We start from the raw sequence: 26,129 nt of genomic DNA, 5'->3' as shown, positions 1-26,129 counted from the left end.
GCATTTGTTGTGCAAGGCAAGTCCTAATGAAAATCTGCAGAGGGGACCGGTGCCTCTCAGTCCTTAAACCATGGTGGTTCCACTGGTTGCAGAAGTCTGCCATGTCTCTGTTGATTCAAGGCAGATACACATAATGTCTATCCTCCACCTGAAATCACAAAAAACATAACATTGGACTTTGTCACTATAAGCATGTATATTTCAAGGTGCTACTACTGTATCAATAACCAAAGTAGCAGCAACATCATAAAACTATTCTTATCCACATATCCATGTCAGTTCTTGCTCTAATTGATAAACAAGTGAGCTACCTGATAGCATTTGAGATGTTACAACCTACAGTTTAAATAACCAAGATATACCAAGAAAGTGAGTGAGTGAGTGAGTGAGTGAGCATCTACCTTCAGTCTGTAGTTTCCATCGATGTGCTATAAAGAATTCAGAGCAGCAACACTGTACCTTCTGTGCAGCCTCTGCAACATTGATGGGAAGGCAGCTGCCTTCAGGTTAATGCAAAGTGCCTGACAAGACAGAAAGATTGACAATGCCCAGATGAGACAATGTATCACTAGAGTACTTGATTATTGACAACCCATTCATGCCAAAATTGTGGAAACCATGCATTTAAAAGCTTTGCATTTCATAGCATTCAACCCCAAGCACAACTGACCTTAGATGTGGTTTGAGTGTAGAATGGAACACGTGAAGAATATCTGCCATCTATCATCAGACCCCTCAGTTGCTCTCCGGTGATGTGATAATGAGGAGCACCTCTAGCTCCACTCCAAGTCAATGGATCCTGGTAACCGGAACTGGCTGCAACAATAATACAATGCTGTGCTTACAACATTTAAGAGACTGTAACTTGCACAAGCTCTAGGCATGCACTGTTAAATACCACTGCAATTTAACAACAAATGAATTAGGGCAGTAAAAAATACTGCACAAGGGAAAATGCAATGGGCAGCAAGTGAACGATGTGTGAAACAACTCAAAGGACTATCTGAGCTGTGAGCACCCACCCCCACTGAAATGGTTCCCACCTGGTTGTGCATGCCGACCATGGGTGCGACTCTCCTGCATGAGCTCGGACACTTCAGCTATCAGGCCGTCTGCTGAAGCAACATTTAAGAGCGTACCGCTTTGCCCACTCTAGGCTTCGCTGCATTGTTTCCAGCCTGAAAGAAGACAATGGTGTTAATGTAGACAAGGCTAGTATTTTTTGTTGTTGTATCTAAACCAGTAATAATTTATCGACCATATCTCATAAGAATGTGAACAAATAGTCGCCTAGGTTGAAGGTTGAGCTTGCTTGCCTTCAGCAGTGGTTTTGCCTCAAAATACCAGCTAGCTAGACTAATCGACTTTAGGTAACAACAAAAAATGAATGTCAAGAATGTGCAGCACTGGAGCCTACTGTACTGACTACTGAGGATAGCAGATGGTTGGGGGTTGAGGCTAACTCGTTTAGCTAGCTACATAACTAGGGGACAGATAGTTGGATATGGACTGTCCAGCCTTAACATGGCAGCTTTCACGGATAAAAACGAAACGCAAATAGCAAGTCTTTACCCAACAGTCTAGACTAGTCAGTGACTGGCTAGCTAGCAATGCAGAAGTATCACAGTAGCAATCCATTGCTAAAAAACAAACAAACAAAAGCTATCCGCACAGCGAGTGACCAAGTTAAACCCCTGTTAGCCTAGCTAGCCAGTGAAGATTACGATTAAGTCACAAATAATGATTTCGAAAAAACTGTACCTTTGTCAACATGGACTGAAGGTCGTCGTGTCCAGGGTTATCCGACAGCAAAAGCTGAGTGCAGTCATTTAGTGTCTGCTTACACTGTCTTAGGAAGTTCCTTCTTGCCATCTTCTCATCCTTCAAACTTCTGTGTGCTGGGCTAAACTTGTTTTGAAATCTTCCGCTTCTACAGTGGGGAGGAGCTGGTACTTGAAAATACAGGGAAGAATCAAATCATACTAGCCCAGATAACTGCAGGAGGAGCTAGGGAAATTGTGGGCAGTGATTTGCATGTGGCGTTTATTTAACGCCTGCAATTGCACGTGTAAATATACAGGCGTTTATTTAACGCCTGCAATTGCACGTGTAAATATAAAGGCGTTTATTTAACGCCTGCAATTGCATGTGTAAATATACAGGCGTTTATTTAACGCCTGTAATTGCACGTGTAAATATACAGGCGTTTATTTAACGCCTGCAAGCGTTAACTAACGCGTACATTCATGTGTAACTTTCGCCTGCACATTTACGGCTGCAGCCGCTTATGAAACAGCTGCAGGCGCTTCCTAAACGGGTGTCCAATCAAAAATACGCGTTTAAATTACGAGTACATTTGACCCTGTCGGCGTTCCATACATTTGACCCTGTCGGCGTTCCATAACATACAGGCGTTTATTTAACGCCTGAAAGCGTTAACTAACGCGTACATTCATGTGTAACTTTCGCCTGCACATTTACGGCTGCAGCCGCTTATGAAACAGCTGCAGGCGCTTCCTAAACGGGTGTCCGATCAAAAATACGCGTTTAAATTACGAGTACATTTGACCCTGTCGGCGTTCCATATCTGGCAATGTTGTGGCAACGTCGTATAGCAGCTCAAAGCTATATTAGCTAGCGTTAACTGATAATAAGTAGGCCTATATGATCCCTTGGATAGTAATATGCATATCCCTGTCATCTCGACCAATGTCAGCAGTCAAATAAGCATGGTTAGTGACTGTATTAAATTGATAAATTACTGTGCAGGAAAAACAGCACCCTGAAGCTACAGATGTAGAGCAGGTTGGTGATGAATCAGCATCAGGGGTTCAGGTGAGAAGTTGAATTGTCAATTTTGGTAAAGATTGCATTAAATTGCAGTTTTTTAAGGGATGTTTAGACAATGTTACTCATGAATGTTATCATTCACACTTAGACTTGTAGATATTAAAAAGGTGCTATAAATTGGTATGCCCAAATGTATGCATCATATATGATTTCATTGCTCAGAAGTCCAGTACAGATGATGTAGGCCTAGTACAGCTCCATAAAACCTGAACCAATTACCTACATATCAACAAAAAAAATCTGAACAAAGAAGTGTCCCTACCAAAGCTGAGACCAAACCTACGCCCTTGATTCCGCTTTGCTCCAGCTCTGCACCCGCGGATCGGCTTTCGAAGCTCCGCAGTTTAGCAGTCCCTCGCCACGTCATGGCAACCAACTCATCCAATCAAATCAAATCAAATAATGCCGGTAGTGTCCGCTGCTCCGGCTGGCCCCAAAAAAACACGTCCAACCGGCCAAGCGAGACCACGAAAAAAACATTCGTGCAGGTAGATAAGCACACCATCCCAACACAAACAAACCCACCACAACAGAACAAAAACAAAGTCAAGAAAAAGTCGAGAAAACAGCAAAAAAACGAACGAAAAACGAAGAGGTGCTGAGACAGCTGCCACTCACAGCAATGGCAACTGCAACTGGCAACTGCAATGTCAATTGATTAAGGTCTCATTCATTATGGATTTGTCTCCATGAAAAATAGTACCAGATGAGAAAGTTGTGTGGGGTTTAGAAGTATGCGTTGTGTGTTTCCACCAACAGTGTGGCATTAGTCATGTTATGATATTTCTACACTTGTCAATTGTGAGAGGGGAGATAAGTAACACCCGACAAGAATAATGACGCCGTGGCTACACCAAGCACGGAAATTTTGCCTTGCGGACGCAGTGTGGACTCAGCAGAGTTCTAATACATTGTAAGCAATGAGAGTGGCTACACCAGACGCGAAAACGAAATTTCCGTGCGGAAATTTCCGTGCGGAAAATGTATAAATAGACTGGCTTCTATTTTTATTATTTTCCGCAAGGTTTGCGTGGCCCTTTTTACATAGAGTCTGGTAAACAAACACAGAAAAACAGATAACGGATTCATCTTAAATGTAAATCTTTGACGCGTCCAGTGTAGCCGGCTAAATAAAAGATCCGCTCCGTGAACGTTCTTTTTCCGCGCGTCAGAATTTCCGCGCTTGGTGTAGCCGTAGCGTGAGGCAGTATAGTTTTCAAAGTCTATATGTTTTCAAAGTCTCCTCTGTTGAAAGAGACAGATACAGATAGGATATGTGACAACACAGATGTTAATACAGAGTGGAACACAACAGAAACTAGGTATATGGCCACAGGAAATGGATAATTAAACCATAACCAAGTGATGAACCTACCAGGTGTATGGGTTATAAGCCCAGATGCAGGGGAAAACATAGGCAATACAGTTTAAGAGATGTGCTCTACAAGCAGTGAAGGTGTTACATGATTGCAGTACAAAGATTGGGATTGATTAACATGGATATGAGTTCAGTACATCGTGGGAAATTTTCCCACAGTGTAAGACATATCCACAAGACATATCCACAAGATCAACCAAGGTTATGGTTTGAGAGAGTTTAGAGTTTTATAAAAATTTGTAGAGGAAACAGGTATTTCAGGTTTCTCTGACAAGTGAGCCCGCAAATTGTTCGAGGAAGAGGTTTGTGTATAGAGGGAGGAGTGGAAAAGTTTTGTTTAAAAGGACCGCATATCTTTAACAATTTACAAACTGAAACATGGCAGTCTGCAAAGCACTATGCTGGACTCTGTTGGTTGCCTTCCTGGCAAAAGGTAAGTTCTCCTTTTATTCTAATGCAGTACTAAAGTACTTAAACCAGCAACACTGATTTACTGATCACATGAATACTCATATGTATCCATTTATTGGCACAACAAGCACTCATACTTATAATACTTAAGGTCTGCACTGTCCATATTCCCATTTCTGTTATGTATATTTTGTAGTTATATATATTTTATATTTTTCTGTTATTTTTATTTTTTATATTTCTTAATAACTACGTAGATGTTGCGTGCAATGTCACAAGAATTTCGTTGTTCAGAATGACGCATGTTATTCGGTGCATTTGACAATAAAGAGACTTTGACTTTGAAGTGATATAACTGAAAACTTTATCATTAAAGTTTCACAATGGTATATGTAGGCCATTTAGACATATATTAAACAAATACTTTGAATTGTTTCACAATGTGCTTGATGAGTGTCACGATCCCAGGTAGATCCCAGAAAGGGAAGAGGACCCATACCCAGAGAGTACACAGTGATGTGTTTTATTTTTCCCAAAAGGACAAGGCAAGAATCATAGACAAACAGAAACAGGTCGCTAATCCACAAGGAAAAAATGAATCCAAGGGCTAGGCAATATTCAATGTCAAAAATACAGGGCAAAGGTCTATACACAATCTAAATATTCAAATATCTGTAGGCTCAGTACATCGCTAAACAACCAAATGACAGCCAGAACACAGAACCTAGAAACGAAATACTAGACAGTGAAAAACCAAAACCCACACAATCAGGTTGAAATTATTCCTTTACAGGATTATTAAAAGTTTGTTTTGGGGACTGATATCTGAGTTTTTAATAGGAATCACTATAAACTAAAAAAAGAATAAATAGAGTTACATGTATAAAAAGTATTTCCAACCACCCAATTAATTCTAGAATTTTCATTGGTAAACAATAATATGTGACAAATGTATCTGGCCATAGTAAAGTGTTGAATGACATTCTTTTCAATGGGAAATTGTAAAAATACTTGTTGGCGGTAGCATCTTACATGTCTGTTTTGTATCCCTGGATGCGTGCATTTTGAAGTACAGCTCTGGAAAAATCAAAACCAGCGCATGTTTTTATTTCATACAATTGTTCTGGTGATGAACAGAAGGGTAAAATATGCATTGGCCTCTTACATTTTACCCTTCAGTTCCTCACAAAAAATTGTCCTTCTCAACTTTTGAAAAAATGAAAGACAAAGTTACAGTGGTCTCCAGCTTTTTCCAGAGCTGTATATTTTGCATAGACCGCTGATTTGCATGTGAGATATGGACTCATCAGCCACTTCGAAGACTACATGTTGTTTAGCGCTTTAAGAAAACAGAATTTTAGAGAACAATAGAGGCAATAGAGAACAATAGAGGTGTTACAACATTCCAGCGTCATTATAGGCTTACTCAGAGATAAGATCAGATTTTGCGGGACTGAAGCAAATAAAATGTAATTTGTTGACAGGCAGAGAGAGTAAAGGAAGGACATAGAGAAGGATCTCAAGGTCCTTGCCAACTGTTACAACTGTATGTTCTTAACCTATCAGGAGTGTTTCTGACATTCACGTGAAGATAAATCTAAACTAAATACCTGGTGTTATGCCTTTTTCAGGGTGTTACTCACAGTTGAATGGTAAGCTTATTTTCAATCAATCTTTTCATTTCTACGGTCTTAATCATATTCACAATACTTGGACAATGGATGAACAATAGATCAAGGTCTACATAAAGGTCATTTCAATAGAACTGGTGTATGTTGACCATTCATTGGCTGAGCCCTAGAATGTAGGGTGAGGGTCTTAAAAGCAAGGCTTCAAGGCTGACATACTTTATAAATGACAGCAAAGGAAGATGCATACTGTCCACTTGCAAAAAAAAGACATTTTGCGGTGCTTCCTTTTTAGTAAACCCTATGTATTCTCTTGAAAATATTATAAGACTTAGGCTACATAAGGATAATAACACAACACCCTTTTGTTGTCAGTGTGTGGCCAGGCTGCACTCAACTCCAAGATTGTGGGTGGTCAGGACGCCCCAGTGGGAGGCTGGCCCTGGCAGGCGAGTCTACAACGATCAGCCTTCCATTTTTGTGGAGGATCTCTCATCAACAACCAGTGGGTTCTGACTGCTGCTCACTGTTTCTCCAGGTAAGGATTCATACAAATCTACAGTACCATTTTGCATTTAACCAAAACATTTTCTACATTTATTTGTGATATACTTAACAACTACCCACCCCTCCCCCAGCACCAGCCTATCAAAACTGCAGGTCATCTTGGGAGCTAATAGCCTGGATCGACCCAATCAAAACCAGGTGTCCAGCTCAGTGGCAAAGATCATCTGCAATCCCAACTATAATGACAGTACCAGCGACAATGATATGTGTCTGCTGAAGCTGTCCTCTCCTGTGACTTTTACCAACTATATCCAACCTGTCTGCTTAGCAGCACCTGGCAGCACCTACAATGCAGGCATCGTCAGCTGGGTCACTGGTTGGGGGACTATTAATTCAGACGGTGAGCACTCATGAGGTATCTTAAAATACTAGACAACTGTATTACAGACCTAGATTAAAGATATCCAAATAAAGATAATCAATACCTTGAATAAGTTACCATTGACTGGAAATGTACATTTACTACAGTATTACTATGAGAGTCACATGAGTTTGACAGATTTTGTTAATTTTCTTAAGTGAAAGTCCAACATATAAATTAAGTCAATATTTTTGTAGGCATATAGTTTACAATTCTAGGAAGACGAAAACATTAGTTTTACTGATATACAGGGAAAGGAACTCAAATTTGAACTTAGAATTATGAATCTTAAAGTTTCTGATACATTTACTGATTAAATGAAGTCTGTTTCTGCAGTAAACCTCCCCTCCCCTAGGAATCTCCAGGAAGTAGATGTGCCTATAGTGGGGAACAGACAGTGCAACTGTAACTATGGAGTGGGCTCTATCACAGACAACATGTTGTGTGCTGGTTTAAAAGCTGGAGGAAAGGACTCCTGTCAGGTAATATGCTACTTAATGTAACTCTTTTGATAATTGATCATTAATAATCATTTTATATTGCTTAAAAAGTGATAATCCCTGACATTGTTAAACCCTCTCCAGGGTGACTCGGGGGGTCCCTTGGTCAGCAAACAGGATGGTCGCTGGATCCAGTCTGGAGTGGTGAGTTTTGGCAAAGGCTGTGCTCTGGCCAAATTCCCAGGAGTCTATGCCAGAGTATCCAAGTACCAGACGTGGATCAACAGCATAATCACCAGCAGCCAGCCAGGATTTGTTACTTTCAGCTCTAGTGGAACTGACTCTGACCTAAGTACCAACTGCACTGGCTTACCACCAGCCAACAATGGAGCTTCCCCAGCTCAGGCCTCCTTCTCTTCTCTCCTTCTCTTGTCCCTCAACATTGTCTTGTTTTTCCTCAAATAAGGTTTGATGAACCAGAACACTGCCACAAAAGTTTAGAATTCCATAACATGTTTCTAGGAAGTTTGCTTTCAGTCATGAATGTTTACAACCTATTTTGCCCTAAATCATTTAAGGACATTTTGTCAGTGACACAGAAAACATACTCAGGAATTGTTTTTTTTTTATTATAAAGGGCTGATGTATTTAAGCAATGATAGGATTCCACAAATTAGGACAAATATTTTCTTACAAGAAAATGTTTCTAGTCAAGCAATGCAGTTAAATTGGAATAAGCTTTGTCAGATTCAGTTTGTAATTTTTTTCACAGTACATATAGTCAAAGATTATGTATTCTTTCAAATTTTTAAAATGTATTTCACAGATTTGAATGACTAGCAGCACTAAAACCAACCTGTGTCATAGTAATCGGCACTGCATTCACCATGTTGCTCTTTTGAGGGTCTACCTCATCTGTAGCCACAACTAAAGTGTACTGAATCTCTCTAGAAGATTATAGTATACTCAAGTTATTTCTTATCAGGGATATACTGCACATATATGTATTCCATAATCGAAGAGAGTTGTGGTTGTCTTTATGAAGGATTTACAGTTTTCTGATTTTTTGTTTAGATGATTTATTATTTTATTATGAAAGAGTTTTACTGTAAAAGTCATTTCTGAGATTTCATGGCTTAGATATTGCACCTGCAGTTTCACAAATGTTATGTTTACATCATAAATTAATTTAGCAGACACTTTTATCCCCAGCAATGTATGAAGTCAATGGCTGGATTGCACTGTGTTTATATCAATCTAAAGTTTCCTTGAGCATGTCATTGGACCTTTCAGACACACGTAGCCTACTCAACAAACGATATGATGCAAATTTAAGGGAAATAACAAATGTCATCACTGGCTATTGGTGGGACATACAGAATAGATCATTTTACAAGCAAGTTTTAAAAACATTTCCTTGCATGTATGGTTAGCACTTAATGAAAGATATACAGTTATAAAAACGATTTACACTGATTCAAATCACTATAACAATTGTGTTTCTGTATTGCCATTTAAACATTTTAATTAACATAATTTTAATAAATTAAAACAAGCTATGCTGACTAAATATAATAATTTAATCAGAAAGGTGTTAAATGTATTTCTGAATAGTTAACCAAGTATAACATTTCATTTGGGTTATAATCATAATTAGATCATTTTCTTATTAAATTAATACATCTACACACTAATGATAAAATATGATTGTTTCATCTGTATTAAAACATTATTCACTAACCTGCGAGTAGTTTTGTTGTAATTATTTGGCTTTTCATTCAAATTGTTACTGACAATTTGAGCACTTCCCGGGAATTAAATTCTTAAGGTATCAACACACATTGAGACAACCTATCAATTAACTATTGGTAGACGTTTTACTAGGGTTGGGTTTTTTATGGAGGACCAAACCTGCCAAAATAAAAAAAAAAAAAAAAAAAATGTATAAATAAATGTATTTATACATAAAAAAATGTAAATATATAAAAATAAATGTATGAAAACATCTTAATTATGTATTTATTTATTTACATGGCCATTTATATCAGTATTTATTTTTGTATTTATTTATTTCTGTGTACATTTATTTCTGTATTTATTTATTTCTGTGTACATTTATTTCTGTATTTCCTTGTCCTTAAGGTAATGAGGTAAGCTGTCAATCAATGTATGTCACGGTGTCACCTTAACCCCATTGGTTGATCGGTATCAGAGTGCGAAGATGGACTTTCCATGCCTGGGGTTGCTATGACTACCTTAGTAAACAAAAGACTGCACACACGCAATAGATAGCGAGATATGAGAGTTTTGGCTAGCTAACCTTGCTAAAAAAAGTGCTAGTCAAGATGTTTAACTTTTTCGCGTTGAGGCTCTGGATACCAATTTGTACCATTTAGTCATAAAGAGAAAGAGTTGCGTCAATTGCCTTTACGTTCATGGTACTGTACCGTACTGTAGGCTAGTTAGAACTAGAGCGAGCTAGCATCAGTTTCAAACACAGCAGCATCGTCGTTGAGGAACAGTTGTACTGTACTGTATGATGGAGTTGTGCCAAGGTAAGAATGTGGAAGATCTTGGCCCATTTTCTGGCATCTAGTACATTTAACATTTTAGTATCTTAAAGTGCCGAGATTTTTTGATGCTAGCTAGACATGTAGAAGCCAGAACGTAGCAAAAACAATGTGCTACGAAGTGAGTGATGACCTGTTTATGTAATGATCAGTGTAGCTAGCTAATTTAGTGCACTATTTATATTTATTGAGAAACTAATGCCTACAAACAAGTTTGTGTGAGAGGAAAGCTGTATTTAATTATTAATCCGTAACTGTGGTCGCTTATTTGCACCATAGTCTGGGGGTTGGTACAGTAAGAAATTGGATGATATTATACAGTGTCAAGGAACCATCAAAGAACATAGTACAACATGGTTAATCTATTCATAAAGTGAATGTTTACTAAGCAAACTATGAGTTAGAGACCATTGTAACATTCAGTCCATCATGTGATTATCATTACAGCTTACTGTCTGTTTATGTGTGTGTGTCTATGGCCCTTGCAGTCTGGCATTGCTACTGATGTTGATGTGAGCTGAAAAGGAGGCCCAGTGCCTTGGAGGTGGATGTCAGACCACTGGACGAAGGAACGCTGGATGGGAGACCACTATTTGAAGGAGCGCTGGATGGGAGACCACTGGATGAGAGATTTCTGGATGAGGGAAAATGTGATGGAGTGGGCACTCTTATATTTAAACCACAGTATTTTTGTCATTACTATGCTTTTAATTGTGATCGTTATTGAGTTATATTGAGTTTGCTCCTGTTGACCTTAATAAACCACCTCTTTCTCCTCTCACTATCAGCTGGGAAGCCGTAGCCTACATCACGACTCCCTATTTGGAGCATGCAATACATCCCCATGCATCACACCCAACCATTATGAAATCCAAGATGCTAGGTGCAAGACCAAGACAGCGCGGTGTAGACAAAAGCGTTACCTTTATTGTGTCACCCTTTACACTCTTTTCATAGCAGAGACTAAAATAACATGTGTACATATTTGAATAGTCATGTTGACTATCATGTAGTTGTACTGTAGCCTTTCACAACCAAGTCCTTGAGGTTTAATCATTGTGCACTACACATGCATAAAATGATACTATATAGTAGGGAAAGATTAAATAAAGATGCAGAACAAACTACTTGTTTCCAAGTTACATTTAATGACAACACATGAAGGGTATGAAGAGATTCTTAAAGAGATTCTTGAAGACATTCTTAAATTGGAATACAGCTCCTATTGCATCGGTTGATTTTCCAAATCCTGTTGATAATGACATGTGCAGCACCCCCCCTTACAAATGCACTGCTTGAACTATGAGTATCGGTGTACCTCAGTAAATTAGAATATTGTGGAAAAGTTTGTTTATTTTGATTTGTAAATTCAAAAGTTGAAACTCATATATTATACAGATGCATTACACACACAGTGAAATACTTCAAGCGTTCATTTTAATTTTGATGATTCTGACTTTCATCTAATGAAATCCCCAAATTCAGTATCTCAGAAAATTAGAATATTACACAAGACCAATAAACCTAAGGATTTTTAATACAGAAATGTCAGCCGACTGGAAAGTATGTTCATATAGGCATTCAATACTTGGTCTGGGTTCCTTTTGCATGAATAATTGCATCAATATGGCATGGAGGCGATCAGCCTGTGGCACTGCTCATGTGTTATGGAAGCCCAGGTTGCTTTGATAGCGGCCTTCAGCTCGTCTGCACTGTTGGGTCTGGTGTCTCTCATCTTCCTCTTGACAATACTCATAGAGTCTATGGGTTCAGGTCAGGCAAGTTTGCTGACCAATCAAGTGATACCATGGTCATTAAACCAGGTTCTGTTACTTCTGGCAGTGTGGGCAGGTGCCAAGTCGTGCTGGAAAATGAAATCAGCATCTCCATAAAGCTTGTCAATGGAAGGAAGCATGAAGTGCTCTAAAATGTCCTGGTAGACGGCTGCATTGACTTTGGACTTGATAAAACTGTGGACCTACCAGCAGATTACATGGCTCTGCAAATCATCACTTGGAAACTTCAAACTGGACTTCAAGCAACTTGGATTCTGTGCCTCTCCACTTTTCCTCCAGACTCTGGGACTTTTATTTCCAAGTGAAATGCAACATTTACTTTAACCCTTGTGCTGCCTTCGGGTCACATGACCCAAAGGTTCATAACGAACCATCGTTGTGTTTACCCAATTTTACCCAATACAAAAACAAATAAAAATAATTTTCTTTTAACCTTCGCAATGTGGGGGGTCTGAGACAGCCCAACGGTTAAAAGAAAATGCTTCACTTTGTTTTTGTATGCGGTAAAGTTGTCGCAATACGATGGTGGGTCACAATGACTGATGGGTCAGAATGACCCGAAGATAACACAAGGGTTAATCTGAAAAGAGGATCTTGGACCACTGAGCAAGTCCTTTCCCTTTTCTCCTTCGCCTGGGTAAGACGCTTCTGACGTTGTCTCTGGTTCAGGAGTGGCTTGACACGAGGAATGCGACAGTTGTAGCCCATGTCCTGGATACATCTGTGCGTGGTGGCTTTTGATGCACTGACTCCAACCTCAGTCCACTCCTTGTGAATTTCCCCCAAATTCTTGAATGACCGTTGCTTCACAATCCTCTCAAGGCTGCAGTTATCCCTGTTCCTTGTGCACCTTTTTCTACCACAATTTTCCCTTCCACTCAACTTTCTATTAATATGCTTGGATACAGCACTTTGGGAACAGCCAGCGTCTTTAGCAATGACTTTTAGTGGCTTACCCTCCTTGTGGAGGGTGTCAATGATTGTCTTCAGGACAGCAGTCTTCCCCATGACTGTGTAGCCTACTGAACCAGACTTAGAGACCATTTAAAGGCTTAGGAAACCGTTACAGGAGATAATCAGCTGATTAGAGTAGGACATCATGAGTCTACAATATTTAACTTTTTCAGTCAAATGTTCTAGGATACTGAAATGGGTTTTCATTAGCTGTAAGCCATAATCATCCAAATTAAAAGAAATAAACACTTCAAATGTTTCACTCTGTGTGTAATGCCTCTGCATAATATATGAGTTTCACCTTTTTCCATGATATTCTAATTTACTGAGATTCACCTGTGTCGGTCTAACTGCAGAGTATAGTAGTATAACCATGCTTATAAACTAGACCGCACCATTTCAATGATATGCAATCTACATAATGTATTTGTGACCTGCTAGGGAAGTTACCCGGCTACTTATGTAATGTTACAACACTGGATTAAAATCAAAATGATTAGAGCTACGTCTAAATTCATGTACACAAGTTTCTTAGTTTGACCCGTCTGACACACTCGTCGACACACTGCTAGCTGGAGTTTGCTAAATTGATCAGAATTTGTGGTTGTCGTAGGCCTACGCGATAAGTAGGCTACACTTCAAAATATAGGCTACACTTCAAAACATCATCTGACCAGATATCAATAGTCTGATCAACTGCCTTTAGTAGCTCCTTTTACCCGTCTAGACATGTTTACTGTGACTTTACTTCTCTAATGTATCTGGGCTGGATTGCTATGGCATAATGCTTGTCTGAACGTCCTGCCCCGATCCCGCCCTGATCCCGCCCCAATCCCGCCCCCTAATTAGCTTAAGGATGAAGAAATACAGAAATAAATGTACACAGAAATAAATAAATACAGAAATAAATACAGACAGAAATAAATTACGTAGAAAATAAAAGACTATAGTAAATTAATTGTAAAATTATTTCTATGTATGCAATATATTTATTGATAGATTTATTTCTGTCTGTATTTATTTCTGTATTTATTTATTTCTGCGAGCGTTTCTGAGTAGCGTCATATGTCCGTTTGCCACAGTAATGTCAATGTAATTCGGAAAAAGTGCAATTGAATAGACAAAAACTACGCTACAAACGCTTTAGTAGTAGCCAGTAACATTAGCATGGTAGTATTGCTACGAGTATAATGCTAGGTCACTTAGCGTTAGCTAAGCTAGCTAGCTAGCCTACAGTTTTGGAAAAATAACTTGCACTGTGGGGACTTTTGGAAATATTTGAAACTCAGTCTAGAATGGGTTAAGTGTATGGTTTTTAAATGTCAAATAGGTTTGTTGAACTAATAACTTATAAATAGGCAGGTACCATGATTTTACTGTACTTTACACTTAAGCACGCAGAATGCATTGTAGCACTGAAAATAATCTAAAATGGCGGAGAGATCTCCGCCATTTTAGATAATTTTCAGTTTCAAGCAACACTGTCTTAACTGGTCGTTATGTATCAGCTTGATCCAGAATTCAAAATTACAGCACTTGACAGACTGTTATACGTTTTTCATGACGTAAATCAACAAATAGTTTAATAAATGAAATAAATGAATTTAAATAATACAAATTATTAAAAAATATTTTGGAAATAATAATAAATTAGTTATATAAGAAAAAATATTCCATAAAATGAAATATTAGTAGATTAATAATAAACTGAGCTTTAAAAACTAGTTTGCTTTTTTGCAGCTATACTTTGTGTGATGGCATACCACCGAAACTGGCGGAAACGTCATGCTGAAGTGCTGGCTCTTGCAGCTGATGATTCAAATAGCAGTGATGCAGATGTGTTGCTGAGGGCTCAGTCCAGTGAGGATGAAACTGTGTGTTTGTCACCTTCAGCTGATGCCAACATCTCGTATTACGACTCTGATGTATTAGTGCTGTCTTCTGAAACTGACTGAGGTTGTTGACAATCTGTCTGAGGATTCTGCAGAGGAAACTGCTCCTGATCTGGTTGAAGAAGTTGCATCTTGGGCAGTTACCAACAAATGCAAGCAGTCTGCACTAAATGAACTATTAGAAATTCTAAGGCGCCAAGGACGTCGCCTCTCCAAGGATGCCAGAACACTGCTGAAGACCCCTAAAAGAGTGGCAACAGTTGAAATGTGTGGTGGACAATATGCTTACTTTGGTATTACATCTGGCATTTTGAAAGTTTTAGCCCAGTGCCCTGATTTCCATGAAGATCGCATAGACATGTGCATCAACATTGATGGTATTCCACTGTTTAAATCATCAAATATGCAGATGTGGCCAATCCTGTGCAATTTCCATGCTTTTGCACCCTTTATTGTGGTACTCTATTGTGGAAAGGCAAAACCCAGCCCAGTTCAAGATTACCTGTCTGATTTTCTTCAGGAGTTGCAGCAACTTAAGCAAGATGGCATAGTCCATGGAGAGAAAACCCTTCAAGTGACTGTAAAAGCCTTCATTTGTGATGCACTAGCCAGATAATTCCTGAAGTGTATAAAAGAATCACAATAGCTACTTCGCTTGTGAGCGCTGCACAGTTAGAGGCACATATGTGGGACGAGTTGTTCTCGGTGCTACAGCACCTGGTGTTGTTGCAAGGTCTGAAGCAGAATTTGGTAGACTTGCCTACAAAGACCACCAAATTGAGAAATCCCCACTGACCCTAGCTGGGATTCCATGCATTCGACCATTTGCATTGGACTACATGCACTTGGTGTGTTTGGGTGTAGTTAGGAGAATGCTTCCCTACATGAAGGGAGGACCCAACACATGCAGACTGTCTTTTCAGAAAAGGAGTGAGATTTCGGATAAACTCATGGCATTGAATGGAGAACTTCCTAGTGAGTTTGCCCGGCAGCCTAGGAGTTTACTGGAATTGGACAGGTGGAAGGCTACAGAACTCAGACAGTTTCTGCTTTATACTGGACCAGTGGTTCTGAGAAGAGTGGTTTCACGTGCTGTATACAATCACTTTCTTTCCTTGATGGTTGCGGTGTCAATACTGTTGAATTCTGATGATGCAGAGCGTGAGGAACACTTGGACTATGTCAGAGAGGTACTCATGTACTATGTGAGGAAGTGTGAGGATATATATGGAAACACCTTCACTGTGTACAATGTGCACTCACTAACTATGTAGAACACTTCAGATGTTCACTGAATGATGTTTCATGCTTTCCATTTGAGAACTACCTGCAGACTCTAAAGAAAATGGTCAGACAATCTCGCAATCATATAGCCCAGGTTGCCAAACGTCTAGCAGAACTAGAACATTCTACAAAATGTAGGCCTTTTACCAAAGAGAGCTTTACTCGCATCTCCACAAGACCACGAGATTGTTGTTTCATCCTTCAGAACAAGGACTTTGTATTTGTGAAGGAAATACGCGAAGAAGGCACCTTGGTTTGTGATGTCCTACGCAAATACCACACAGAGAGTTTCTTCAATGATCCTTGTGATTCTAAACTGCTCAACATCGTCCGTGTTAGTGACATGAGCAGAGCTAGACATCGACTGATCAGCAAACAGCAGTTGCATCGTAAAGTTGTCTGTCTGCAAGCCAACCCTGGTGAAGCTGACACAGGGTATATTTTGTTCCCCATGCTGCATCATATAGAACGCAAGTAACTGAATTGTAAGTATGTTATGTCGTGGAAGTTTTTGAGAGAATCAATCGTTTAAGCTGAAGTCGGGTGAAGTACAGAGTTAATGTTTATTTGACGTAGATTTGAACATAATAACGTTATCAACATAACATCGACACACAAACATAAGACAATAACACAAAGACAATTCTATACAGCTCCATCTAGCATTCTAGAATGGAACCGGGAGAATCCAGCCCACCAGCACCACCAAGCTGATGGCCCTGAACCCCCCAGAACATTCTTCAACAGACCATTTTATAGATACGACAGTTCTCAAAAGCCATTGGTCCATCCTACAGACATGCAGCTATACCAAATCTCTTCTGTCATTGGTTAAATCCTTAGAACAATACAGTTGAATCCACATTGTCTTCAGACCAACTGTCTCTTCCCCCCAGGTGACAAGAACTCTCTCAGGTCACCCAGACTTCCCGTCTCTTAGGCTTCACGTCTCCTAGTTAGGTGTCATAAAACTACAGGTGGCATCTCTACCAAATGGAGTTTAATCAACATACATTGTATCAAGCTTCTTAACCAACTGTAAACTTCTCCTAAAACACATTCATTGTACATAGGCCCAAAATTTCTTTCACATTCACTAAAATTAATGTTCCTCAGGGCTTTTCCAATAACTATCATTGTCAGGGTGTGCAGGTTGTATACAATTATTGTTCTGAGTGTGGAGGGGAAAATGCTACCCTTATGTGGATTGAGAGCAACACATTCAGAGAATGACTAAGTTGCCTAAAGTTAGTTGTTGTAGTTGCCTGAATCTCTGCATATTTTGTTCTGGTTGTTGTACAGGTCTCATGATGTGGGTCAGGGCAGTTTGGACAGAGCCAAAGGGAGAAGAAGAGGGAGTCATCCCGGAGGTTTGGGTGAAGGATAACATGGTTTACTGGCCAACAGGAGCTAATGTAACCAAAGCAGCCGAAGAAATGCGACAACCAGCAAGCAGCTGGCAAAAGTTTCCACTGCTGAAAATCAAAATCAACTCAAGTAAGTTTTACATAAATAATTTAAGCTAAATCTGGGTTTTTCTACTACTCAAATCAAGTTAGTTATTATAAGCCTGCTTGTTCCATTTACTTCAGAGAAGCGAGAAGAGTGTGATGCATTCGACCAAACAACAACTGCAGAGCTAAGTGAGGAAGAATGCACTCCTGTTAGGAGGGTGAAGAAGAAAAAATACCCAGGGTTTATCTTAGGTATACAATAACTGCACATTGTGGCAGGCCCATAGTTTCTGGTGCTGGATAAAAGTATATGTTGTGACACTATGCATTGTGGTAATACTGTTGTTTCTCTTATTACACAGATGAGGATGAAAGCAGCTCAGATGGTGCTGGAACCGGATGTGGCAATGTGCAAAAACCATGTGTGGAAGCAGTCACAACACAGTAAGCAAACTGTTAAGCATCATAACTTTTATATATATTTTTTATCTGAAAGTGCTTAATGCGGCAAATCCGTCATCTAATTGCTCCATTTTGTTGTATTTCATTCGTCAGGTCCATCCTTGCCAAAACCACCAAGGGTTCAACAAAAGAGACTTAGATCTAAGTCCCACAGTCTCCTACACATCCCTCAAACTACACCGAAAAGATCACACACTCAGCACAAAAGCTCCAGCTCTCCATTCCACAGCACTCCGCGCCAGAGATCCCACACACCGCGCCAGAGATCCCACACACCGCGCCAGAGATCCCACACACCGCGCCAGAGATCCCACACACCGCGCCAGAGATCCCACACACCGCGCCAGAGGTCCCACACACCGCGCCAGAGGTCCCACACACCGCGCCAGAGATCCCACACACCGCGCCAGAGATCCCACACACCGCGCCAGAGATCTCACACACCGCGCCAAAGATCTCACACACCGCGCCAGAGATCTCACACACCGCGCCAGAGATCTCACACACCGCGCCAGAGATCTCACACACCGCGCCAGAGATCTCACACACCGCGCCAGAGATCCTACACACCGCGCCAGAGATCTCACACACCGCGCCAGAGATCCCACACACCGCGCCAGAGATCCCGCTCTCCTCACCACAGCTCTACACACCAGCACTCCCAGTCTACTCATCAGTGGTCCCACACTCCACATAGGGGAAACCAGCACAAAGAGGGTGGTGAACCATTCCCATTAGATAATGGAAGTTAGTATACCTCCTTATTTTACTAACAGTGGTGTTTTTGCAAATGGGACTTATGTTCATTTTCATTCCGATTTGCCCTTCAGAGTTCCAAAGACGGGTCCTCTATCTGCTGGCCGATATTCGTGAAAAGCTGTCCCAGGTGGGCCAAAACTGTGAGCCCCCAGACTCTCAGTTCCACCTGGTGAAGATGAACAGCAGGCGTGAGCTCAAGAATCTGGAAGGGCAACTGGCTGATAAAGGAAAGAAAAATCTCATGGTCAGTTTAACTATGCCAGGCCAATAGTAATACTGTTCCTATCATATTCAGTGTTTTCTGTGTTCCTGATAGGTATTTTTTATTATCAGATGTCTCAGTTGGTCAAGATTGGGGGTGCAGATCTTGAGGACTGTGTGAAGAATATGATGAAAAGGTAAATTAATCCATAATATAGTTTCTCTCAGTCACTTTGGTGCCTTTCTCATATCAGAATTTAAAATGTCAAAACTTCACATCTAGTCACATCATAAAAGCTCTGTTGAATAGTCACATTTAGGTATTAAGTCATTGCCTGAGTCATTATATGTATAAGTATTGAATAAGTTGTCATATGCAGTTTGTCTTTAATAATTGTTCCATTTCTATTACACATTAATGAATTGCTGTTTTGTAAATCAGTATACTCTTCTTGTATGACAATTAATTACATGATCTGCCGACAAACTGCAGTACAAACTTAACTGTAAAATCAACTGTTCATTCAAATGGCACTGACATGTTGATTGGCATAAGTACTTGTTTTTGAGACATAAAGTAAGCATTTTACAAAGCATTGTGTGGGGCAGTTTGTACTGATTGGATCGAGCAATGTACTTAACCCTTGTGCTGCCTTCGGGTCACATGACCCAAAGGTTCATAATGAACCATCGTTGTGTTTACCCAATTTTACCCAATACAAAAACAAATAAAAATAATTTTCTTTTAACCTTCGCAATGTGGGGGGTCTGAGACAGCCCAACGGTTAAAAGAAAATGCTTCACTTTGTTTTTGTATGCGGTAAAGTTGTCGCAATACGATGGTGGGTCACAATGACTGATGGGTCAGAATGACCCTAAGAGAACACAAGGAAGGCCATTGGACACAGAGTCCAAAATTCGTAAACACGAAATTTCGGACTCAGTGTGCAAAGGCCTTTACTGTTGTGCAAACGTTAATGATAATTTGAGAAATGCACCAAAGTGACTGAGAAACTAAGACAGTCGTCCTCTGCTTGAAGGCTCCGCCGCTCTGGTCACTTAATTGTATTGTTCATTCAGCTTAACAAATATTGGTTTCTGATTTCACTTGATTGTTGTTTTTCCTTTTACAGAGTTCTTACAAACAAGTTGATGGCTATGATGAACATGGATGGCACAGGGCCAAAGAAAGCCTTTGGCAAAACAAGGCTTTGCCAAGTTATAATAGGTAATTGTGTAATACTTCATCACTTCGAGTATGGTTTTATTTTAAAATTCTAATAAATGTTGCTCCATCTTCATTCAGGTGCTGTACAGCAGTCAAAACCAGCATCGTCAGAGGTGGATATAAAAAATCATATGAAGAACTATCTCCGGTCTGCTCCCGACAGATATGGGGGTATGGGACGCCAAAAGGACCAGACAGCAGTCGATCTTTGTTCAGGATCAGAATAAGTATTTGACAAAATCCAGCCTACATTTGTACTTTTAAATTTGAAGCTGATGAATAAAACTTTTCTTAAATTTGATTACGTTTGAGTTATTTTTTGGTTGTCAAGAATAGGTGTGTGGATGTCAAATGGACATCATGTTTTTGACATCAGTTTGATTTGCATATTTGACCTATTGTTTGATGTCAATGTTGGATCTAAATTTAATGTATTTTCAACATCAGTGTTTGAATGTAAAATGGACATCAAGTTTTTGACATCAACTTGATTTGCATATTTGACCTTTTTTTTACGCCAATGTTTGATGTAAATTTAATGTATTTTTAAACATCAATTGCCCACTGGGTGTACTTAAGACTAGACTGGGTACGCTCAGATGCAAAGAGGATTTTCTGACGTAAATCAAGCACTCTAACCAGAAAGTCAAGAGGTGTTTCATTAGAGGGGGGTTGCCTTTTTCTCTCCTCCCCTCTCCTCATGTTATGCTGTAACTTTCTAGTTGGCGCCGAAAATGGCTGCCTAGGTAGGCTCTCCTGCCAAAGTAAATTCCTTGTCTGTGCAAACTTTCATGGCGAATAAACACCAATTCTGATTCTGATTAGCTCCTTGTGTTGCTTTTGTCAGTTGTTGATACAACACAGTTGCATCTTTCTCTGCATAATGGACTCTTAAGATTTGTCTTAAGTTGGTCAAACTGAGATCTATTTTTCCTTCTAAATAGCTCCTTAGCTTCAGTCCAGGACTTATGGCACGAACTACAGCCTCTACTACTTCAGTTTTAGTGTAGCCCTTTCTTAAGACACTTTCAATCTGATGCTCAAGGCTACTGAAGCTCGGGGTGTCTTTGGATGTAGACTCACCCACATGACCATTTATGCGGAAATCTTTCCTGAATCCGCCTGAAGATGCCATGCAAGAGCTGTTGCTCGTGGAGTCTCGTCCTTTGCGCTGAGTCCCACCGTCCAGCGTTGTCCTCGGCGCCGCTTGGTGCTCCAGCGATGACAACCACGGTGACGTGCCTGATCCGCTGACGTTCCGTGGTCCTCTCTCTGGGCTGCAGACCGCTCCATGCGCGTCTCCTCCGCCGCTTCCACGCCCGTCGGTGACGACAGGGACGCTGCTCCCGCCGCCACAGCCGATGGCCTTGCTTCTAGCAGCGAATCTAGTGCATTGTTCAACTCCAAAAGCACAGACATGCTCCATCATCTTCGCTTTGCAAAAACTCGTCGCGCTCGCAAAAATCAACAATGAGCTTAACCAAGCTCGGCGGCTTTTGCTCGAAATGGCCTTGTCTTCTCCGGTAATGTTACACAGTTCACATACTCTTAGCAGTTCGTTCACTAGAAGTCCGCATAATTTCTGTTCCAAATTCAACAGAAAATCTTCGCGATGCTCTGACATGTTTGCAGCTATGCCTGTTTATTGGATTTGACTGAAAATTACGCAAAAACGGTCCGTGTCGTACTAGCTTGACTGTAGCTCTTAACTTAGCATTAGCCTCTCGCTCTCGCACACTTTACCATCTCACCGGTCTTTTTCAGTCTTTCTCCGTGAGGTAATCAAGATCTCGGTAGGACAAGATCTTGCTAGTGATCTTGCTAGACCCAAGACACTTGGGTGTAGAAAAGTTGAGCTCTTTATTACCTCCAACAGGTTACATACAACAACATTCAGAGCACAGTATTCCTTTCAACTGCCAAACGGAAAAGTGCATTTTTCAAACCACTCGACCTGTGCTGTGCTCTATCTTTTGTATCTCGTCCGCACCAGCGCCACCTTTCGGCGGAGATGTACAGACAGTTAAATCCAATGTGAACAAACCAAATAAGCATGTATTAGAACAATTCTACTAATGTTTTAGACAGTTCAGCCAACACTTGTTCAAGTGCTACATATGCTTGGCACCATCCACAAGCTTGTCCTGGAGCGTTCCTTTCTCTGTGGTCTGATCCGGAAATATGCAGGTATATAGATATATTGTTATACAATGCCATAATTACATTTTGTTGTGAATTATTGAGCACAAGTGGAATAATTGAATATTTGGATTCAGTGACAATTCTGTAGCAATGCTACCTTCAGTAGGCCTATACAAACTGTTGTTTATAATGCCAACCATAATCAGCATTTTGTGAACAGTGACACACCCATAAATAATTTCAGATGGACAAACCATCGCTGTACGGCTTGCCAGAAAAATAAAGAGGTCCTCAGAGAGGGTGAGGAACCAGGTCAAGTTATACAACAGCAGAGACAAACCCCCCCCCAATTCCCCAAAAGACTGGAGTATGAAGAGGCTCTCCAGCAGGACCATCCAGTGTGGTCCCTTATATCAGAGACCTTGGAAGACAGCCTGCACGGGGGGAAACAGCGAGCTGTGATGCTTTTGCAGATTTGCAAGAGAGCAGAAGAGGAGAGGCAGCATATTGAAAAAGATCTCTTCAATGCCCAGCAATTTTATGAGGGAGTTGGAGCTTTATGAAGCTTCAATTCTCTTCAGGCTGCCACGTGCTATAACCAGGGCTCGTCTGCACTACTGCAGAAACAAGTAAAAAAAATGCAGACATTTTTAACTTATTTTGCTGCTTTTAGTATTTCCACGTCAGTCTTGAATGACATAGACAGCGATGTGCAAAGTGAGTGGTCTGACAGTGGTTCCGAAGAGGACTGGGAATAAAATGTAAAGAACTGGGGGCCTAATTAGAGTAACAAGTTTTGCTCGATAAGTCCTGATTGGCTGGAAAAGTATGTTTTGAGATCAGATGTATGTGTAACAGGTACATAGCATTAAGACCCAGCACTGACAGAAAGTAGATAAAAGGAGGATAGTACATCAAACAACTCACTCTGCTTCTGTTTGTTGGAAGTGGCATGGTCAAAGCCAAACTTTTTGCTGAAGCTTTTACATTTTAGTCATTTAGCAGATGCTCTTATCCAGAGCGACTTACAGTAAGTACAGGGACATTCCCCCGAGGCAAGTAGGGTGAAGTGCCTTGCCCAAGAACACAATGTCATTTTGCACGGCCGGGAATCGAACCTGCAACCTTCGGATTAATAGCCCGATTCCCTAACCGCTCAGCCATCTGACCCTCTATTTGGTCTTTATTGCAAGACATAATTTATCAATACTCGAAAAGTCAACATTTAATATTTCTTATTTTGTAGCAGATTAAGAGATTCTATCAAGAGATTAAAGTATATTAGAAATACTGTAAAGCACGGAATAGAGTTTGAAAATGTGGCTTTATGAACATGAAACCAAATCACTTTTGGTTTATATATCACAAAAATTATATGTTTTTCTAGCCAATGATTCATAAAGATACTTTTGTTTTTAATAGTAATCTTGTCATTATTCCATATAATAGCTTTATGAGGTGAAAAATGTTGTCTAAAACACAATTTCCATGCCATAAAGGCTTGTTGATAAAATTTAGATAACTTAAGCGGCAGTTTGGTAATATTGTAATCACATGCCAACAGAAATTTTTGACCCCCAATTTTCTTAAATATATGCCATGGAATAAAATACCATAACGATTCTGAAAGTTCTATACACTTCTTCAACCATTTAAAAGATGATATTTTTTATTAAAATCTATTTTCTAAATAAATGTCCAGTAAATGTAAAGGTGTATGGAAAGGATGTACTTCACTTCTTTTGTTTCTCTTGCCCAATTATGTTTCAGTTCCACAAGTCTGATTGGCCAGACCATGGTTCATGGTCTCTGGCCTCAGCCTTCTGATTGGCTAGATGAGGGTTCATGGTTTCTGGCTTTGGCCATGTCAGCCTCCAGTCCCCCAGCCCCCCATCCCCCAGCTCAGCCCCCCAGCCTCTAGCGGCGAGGCCCGGTCAAGACCAGGTTCCGGAGCGTTCTCGCTTGTGACGGACGATGGCGGCGATGTCCTGTTTGAGTGCCGCCACTATCTGCTCCAGCTCCTCCGAGAACACCTGATAGCTGAGCAGCCTGCTGATGAAGAAAGTGTTTTTCCTTCTCTTCATAAAACGGAGTGACTAAGTTCAGTTGAGTTCTGGATTTTAATCATTATTACCAATCTTCAGGAGAGAAAACCAGACCTCTGACAATAAATGACAACACAACACCAGGCTTAGGTCTCAATCATGTCTCTCCCAGCTCTGAAAGCCAGAGGACCATCTTTTATAGGGCACAAGAATGTAAACATAGATTGTAAGACAGTCAGACAGTAATGACGTTACAACAGTCTCAGAGAAAGAGATTCACTGCTCCCAACACATGACAACTCTCAGACTAGAGAGTTCATAGTTGGAGCTCTCCTTGTAGTCATGACAAGGAACGTTTAGCCAGTACTTTCTCCTGACCCCAAACATCTATTAACCCTGACACATAGACACAATCTACTCTTATTAATAGCAAGCTTACATGAGAACGTACTAACTAGTATCCAATGACTAGTTCTATTGATTAGTGAATAATGTAAACACACAGGAAATCCCAATTTCTTCCACACTGCTCACACACATACAGCCTGAGAGCCTGCAGGCACGCGCACGCACAAACAAACACACATGCATGCACACACACACAAACACAACCTCCTACCACTAACCACTGCTAGTTAAGAGGGATCTGAATGGGCATACTGCATTAAGACCACTTCTCCTGTGCTTTGTACTTAAAACTTGTCGGGCACATACACTTTAGGACATAATTTATTCTAATGATAAAAGTTTGTCAACAAGTTTCAACAACTATATTTTATATTTAAGGACAATTTTAAAATAAATACAGATGCCTGTGGAGACATCTCAAAAGTCAAGTATGACCCAAAAAGGAATCCCTGGATTACAGACAGAGATCTGTAAATATCATCTTTCTCTTTTAACCCTTGTGTTGTCTTAATGCTTTATAGACCAGACATCTCTAAAGGAAATCTTTAATCAGTTCTGTTGTTGGCAGTAAATACAATGCAGTTCAATCTACATTACAATTGATTTTTCCCAGTCTAAATGAATAGAAAAGAACACAGGGAAACACTAGGGCAGGGAAAACATGAACAAAAGCTGGGGCACGGATATGGGCATGACAGCATCAAGCATTTCAATCAGGAGAGACCTGGGATGAGTAAAGTGATTTTGATTTACAGAGATGATAAATGTGCTACAGTGTTTGGATCTTAGACCCCATGGGGAATAATTAATCAAAGAGCGCCTGCCCAACATCCGAAAACGAATCCCCCACGGAGTCCAAACACTGGTGGCGGTGGCGGCAGCTGACGACACAGCCAGAGGAGCCAAGGAGCACAAAACGAAAGCACCGGGTGGCGACGGGGAGGTGGAGGCCGGGTCGCGCACTTTGGTGGCATTGACAAACTAAACAGGGGGAGAAACATATTTAAAGGCACGGCATCATTTTGATGAGCTGGCAGCTACGAGGTGGATTTGACACCGTTAATTGATAGAATAGAGCGGCTAATCGATACTGAACCCATATGACAGCCCGGCATAGGAAAGAGGAAAGGAGAGAGCGTTCATAGCGGGGGGAGTGAGTAGTGAAACATTATCGTGTATGCCCGAGTGCGGGAATCGGTCTTGCCTGATTGAGCTTGCGCTAAGCTTCATAAAGTGAATGCATGGCCTAGGCAAGTATGTCACCAGTTGTGAGATCAGGCTGAAAGTGAAAAAGGAGAA

General features: G+C 40.4%; 2 protein-coding genes and 2 long non-coding RNA genes across 5 annotated transcripts; 3 read left to right on the top strand and 1 right to left on the bottom strand.

Moving 5' to 3' along the window:
• Positions 1-676: 676 nt before the first annotated feature.
• Positions 677-2,097, bottom strand: LOC134035325 (uncharacterized). The gene is made up of 3 exons (XR_009932351.1): positions 1,762-2,097; positions 1,044-1,178; positions 677-816 (listed from the first exon to the last, which is right to left on the bottom strand). It is a non-coding gene; the product is annotated as an uncharacterized LOC134035325 (long non-coding RNA).
• A 2,433-nt stretch (positions 2,098-4,530) lies between these two features.
• LOC134035007 (serine protease 27-like) lies at positions 4,531-9,375 on the top strand. Of its 2 annotated transcripts, XM_062479773.1 has the most exons (6): positions 4,531-4,661; positions 6,271-6,291; positions 6,643-6,805; positions 6,906-7,174; positions 7,532-7,677; positions 7,780-9,375. In XM_062479773.1, exons 1-6 carry the CDS (start codon positions 4,607-4,609, stop codon positions 8,098-8,100), a joined length of 975 nt encoding a protein of 324 aa, XP_062335757.1. In that variant the 5' UTR covers positions 4,531-4,606; the 3' UTR covers positions 8,101-9,375. The 2 variants fall into 2 exon arrangements, with proteins under 2 accessions (XP_062335757.1, XP_062335766.1); XM_062479782.1 differs by lacking the exon at positions 6,271-6,291 and having other exon boundaries at positions 4,592-4,668; positions 6,629-6,805.
• A 6,866-nt stretch (positions 9,376-16,241) lies between these two features.
• On the top strand, positions 16,242-17,991 carry LOC134035305 (uncharacterized). The gene is made up of 4 exons (XR_009932342.1): positions 16,242-16,616; positions 17,434-17,628; positions 17,724-17,837; positions 17,948-17,991. It is a non-coding gene; the product is annotated as an uncharacterized LOC134035305 (long non-coding RNA).
• Position 17,992: 1 nt separating this feature from the next.
• LOC134037179 (uncharacterized protein C2orf16-like) lies at positions 17,993-20,530 on the top strand. The gene is made up of 6 exons (XM_062482533.1): positions 17,993-18,029; positions 18,141-18,794; positions 18,878-19,050; positions 19,140-19,204; positions 20,141-20,235; positions 20,314-20,530. The coding sequence occupies exons 1-6, from the start codon at positions 17,993-17,995 to the stop codon at positions 20,460-20,462; spliced, it is 1,173 nt and encodes a 390-aa protein (XP_062338517.1). The 3' UTR covers positions 20,463-20,530.
• The last annotated feature ends 5,599 nt before the right edge of the window (positions 20,531-26,129 follow it).

Source organism: Osmerus eperlanus, chromosome 2 (genome assembly GCF_963692335.1).
Source record: "Osmerus eperlanus chromosome 2, fOsmEpe2.1, whole genome shotgun sequence".
Lineage (NCBI taxonomy): Eukaryota > Metazoa > Chordata > Actinopteri > Osmeriformes > Osmeridae > Osmerus > Osmerus eperlanus.
Note: the sequence above shows the minus strand (reverse complement) of the source record. Positions and strands in the feature narration are given on the sequence as shown.

Bases quoted from the DNA above. Each gene is read 5' to 3' on its own strand.
- LOC134035007 (XM_062479773.1), top strand. From the start codon at position 4,607: ATGGCAGTCTGCAAAGCACTATGCTGGACTCTGTTGGTTGCCTTCCTG. The intron at 6,292-6,642 runs GTAAGCTTATTT...TTTTGTTGTCAG, and splicing joins GTGTTACTCACAGTTGAATG to TGTGTGGCCAGGCTGCACTC. The intron at 7,678-7,779 runs GTAATATGCTAC...AACCCTCTCCAG, and splicing joins GAGGAAAGGACTCCTGTCAG to GGTGACTCGGGGGGTCCCTT.
- LOC134037179 (XM_062482533.1), top strand. From the start codon at position 17,993: ATGTGCAAAAACCATGTGTGGAAGCAGTCACAACACA. The intron at 19,205-20,140 runs GTAAATTAATCC...TTCCTTTTACAG, and splicing joins GTGAAGAATATGATGAAAAG to AGTTCTTACAAACAAGTTGA. The intron at 20,236-20,313 runs GTAATTGTGTAA...ATCTTCATTCAG, and splicing joins GCTTTGCCAAGTTATAATAG to GTGCTGTACAGCAGTCAAAA.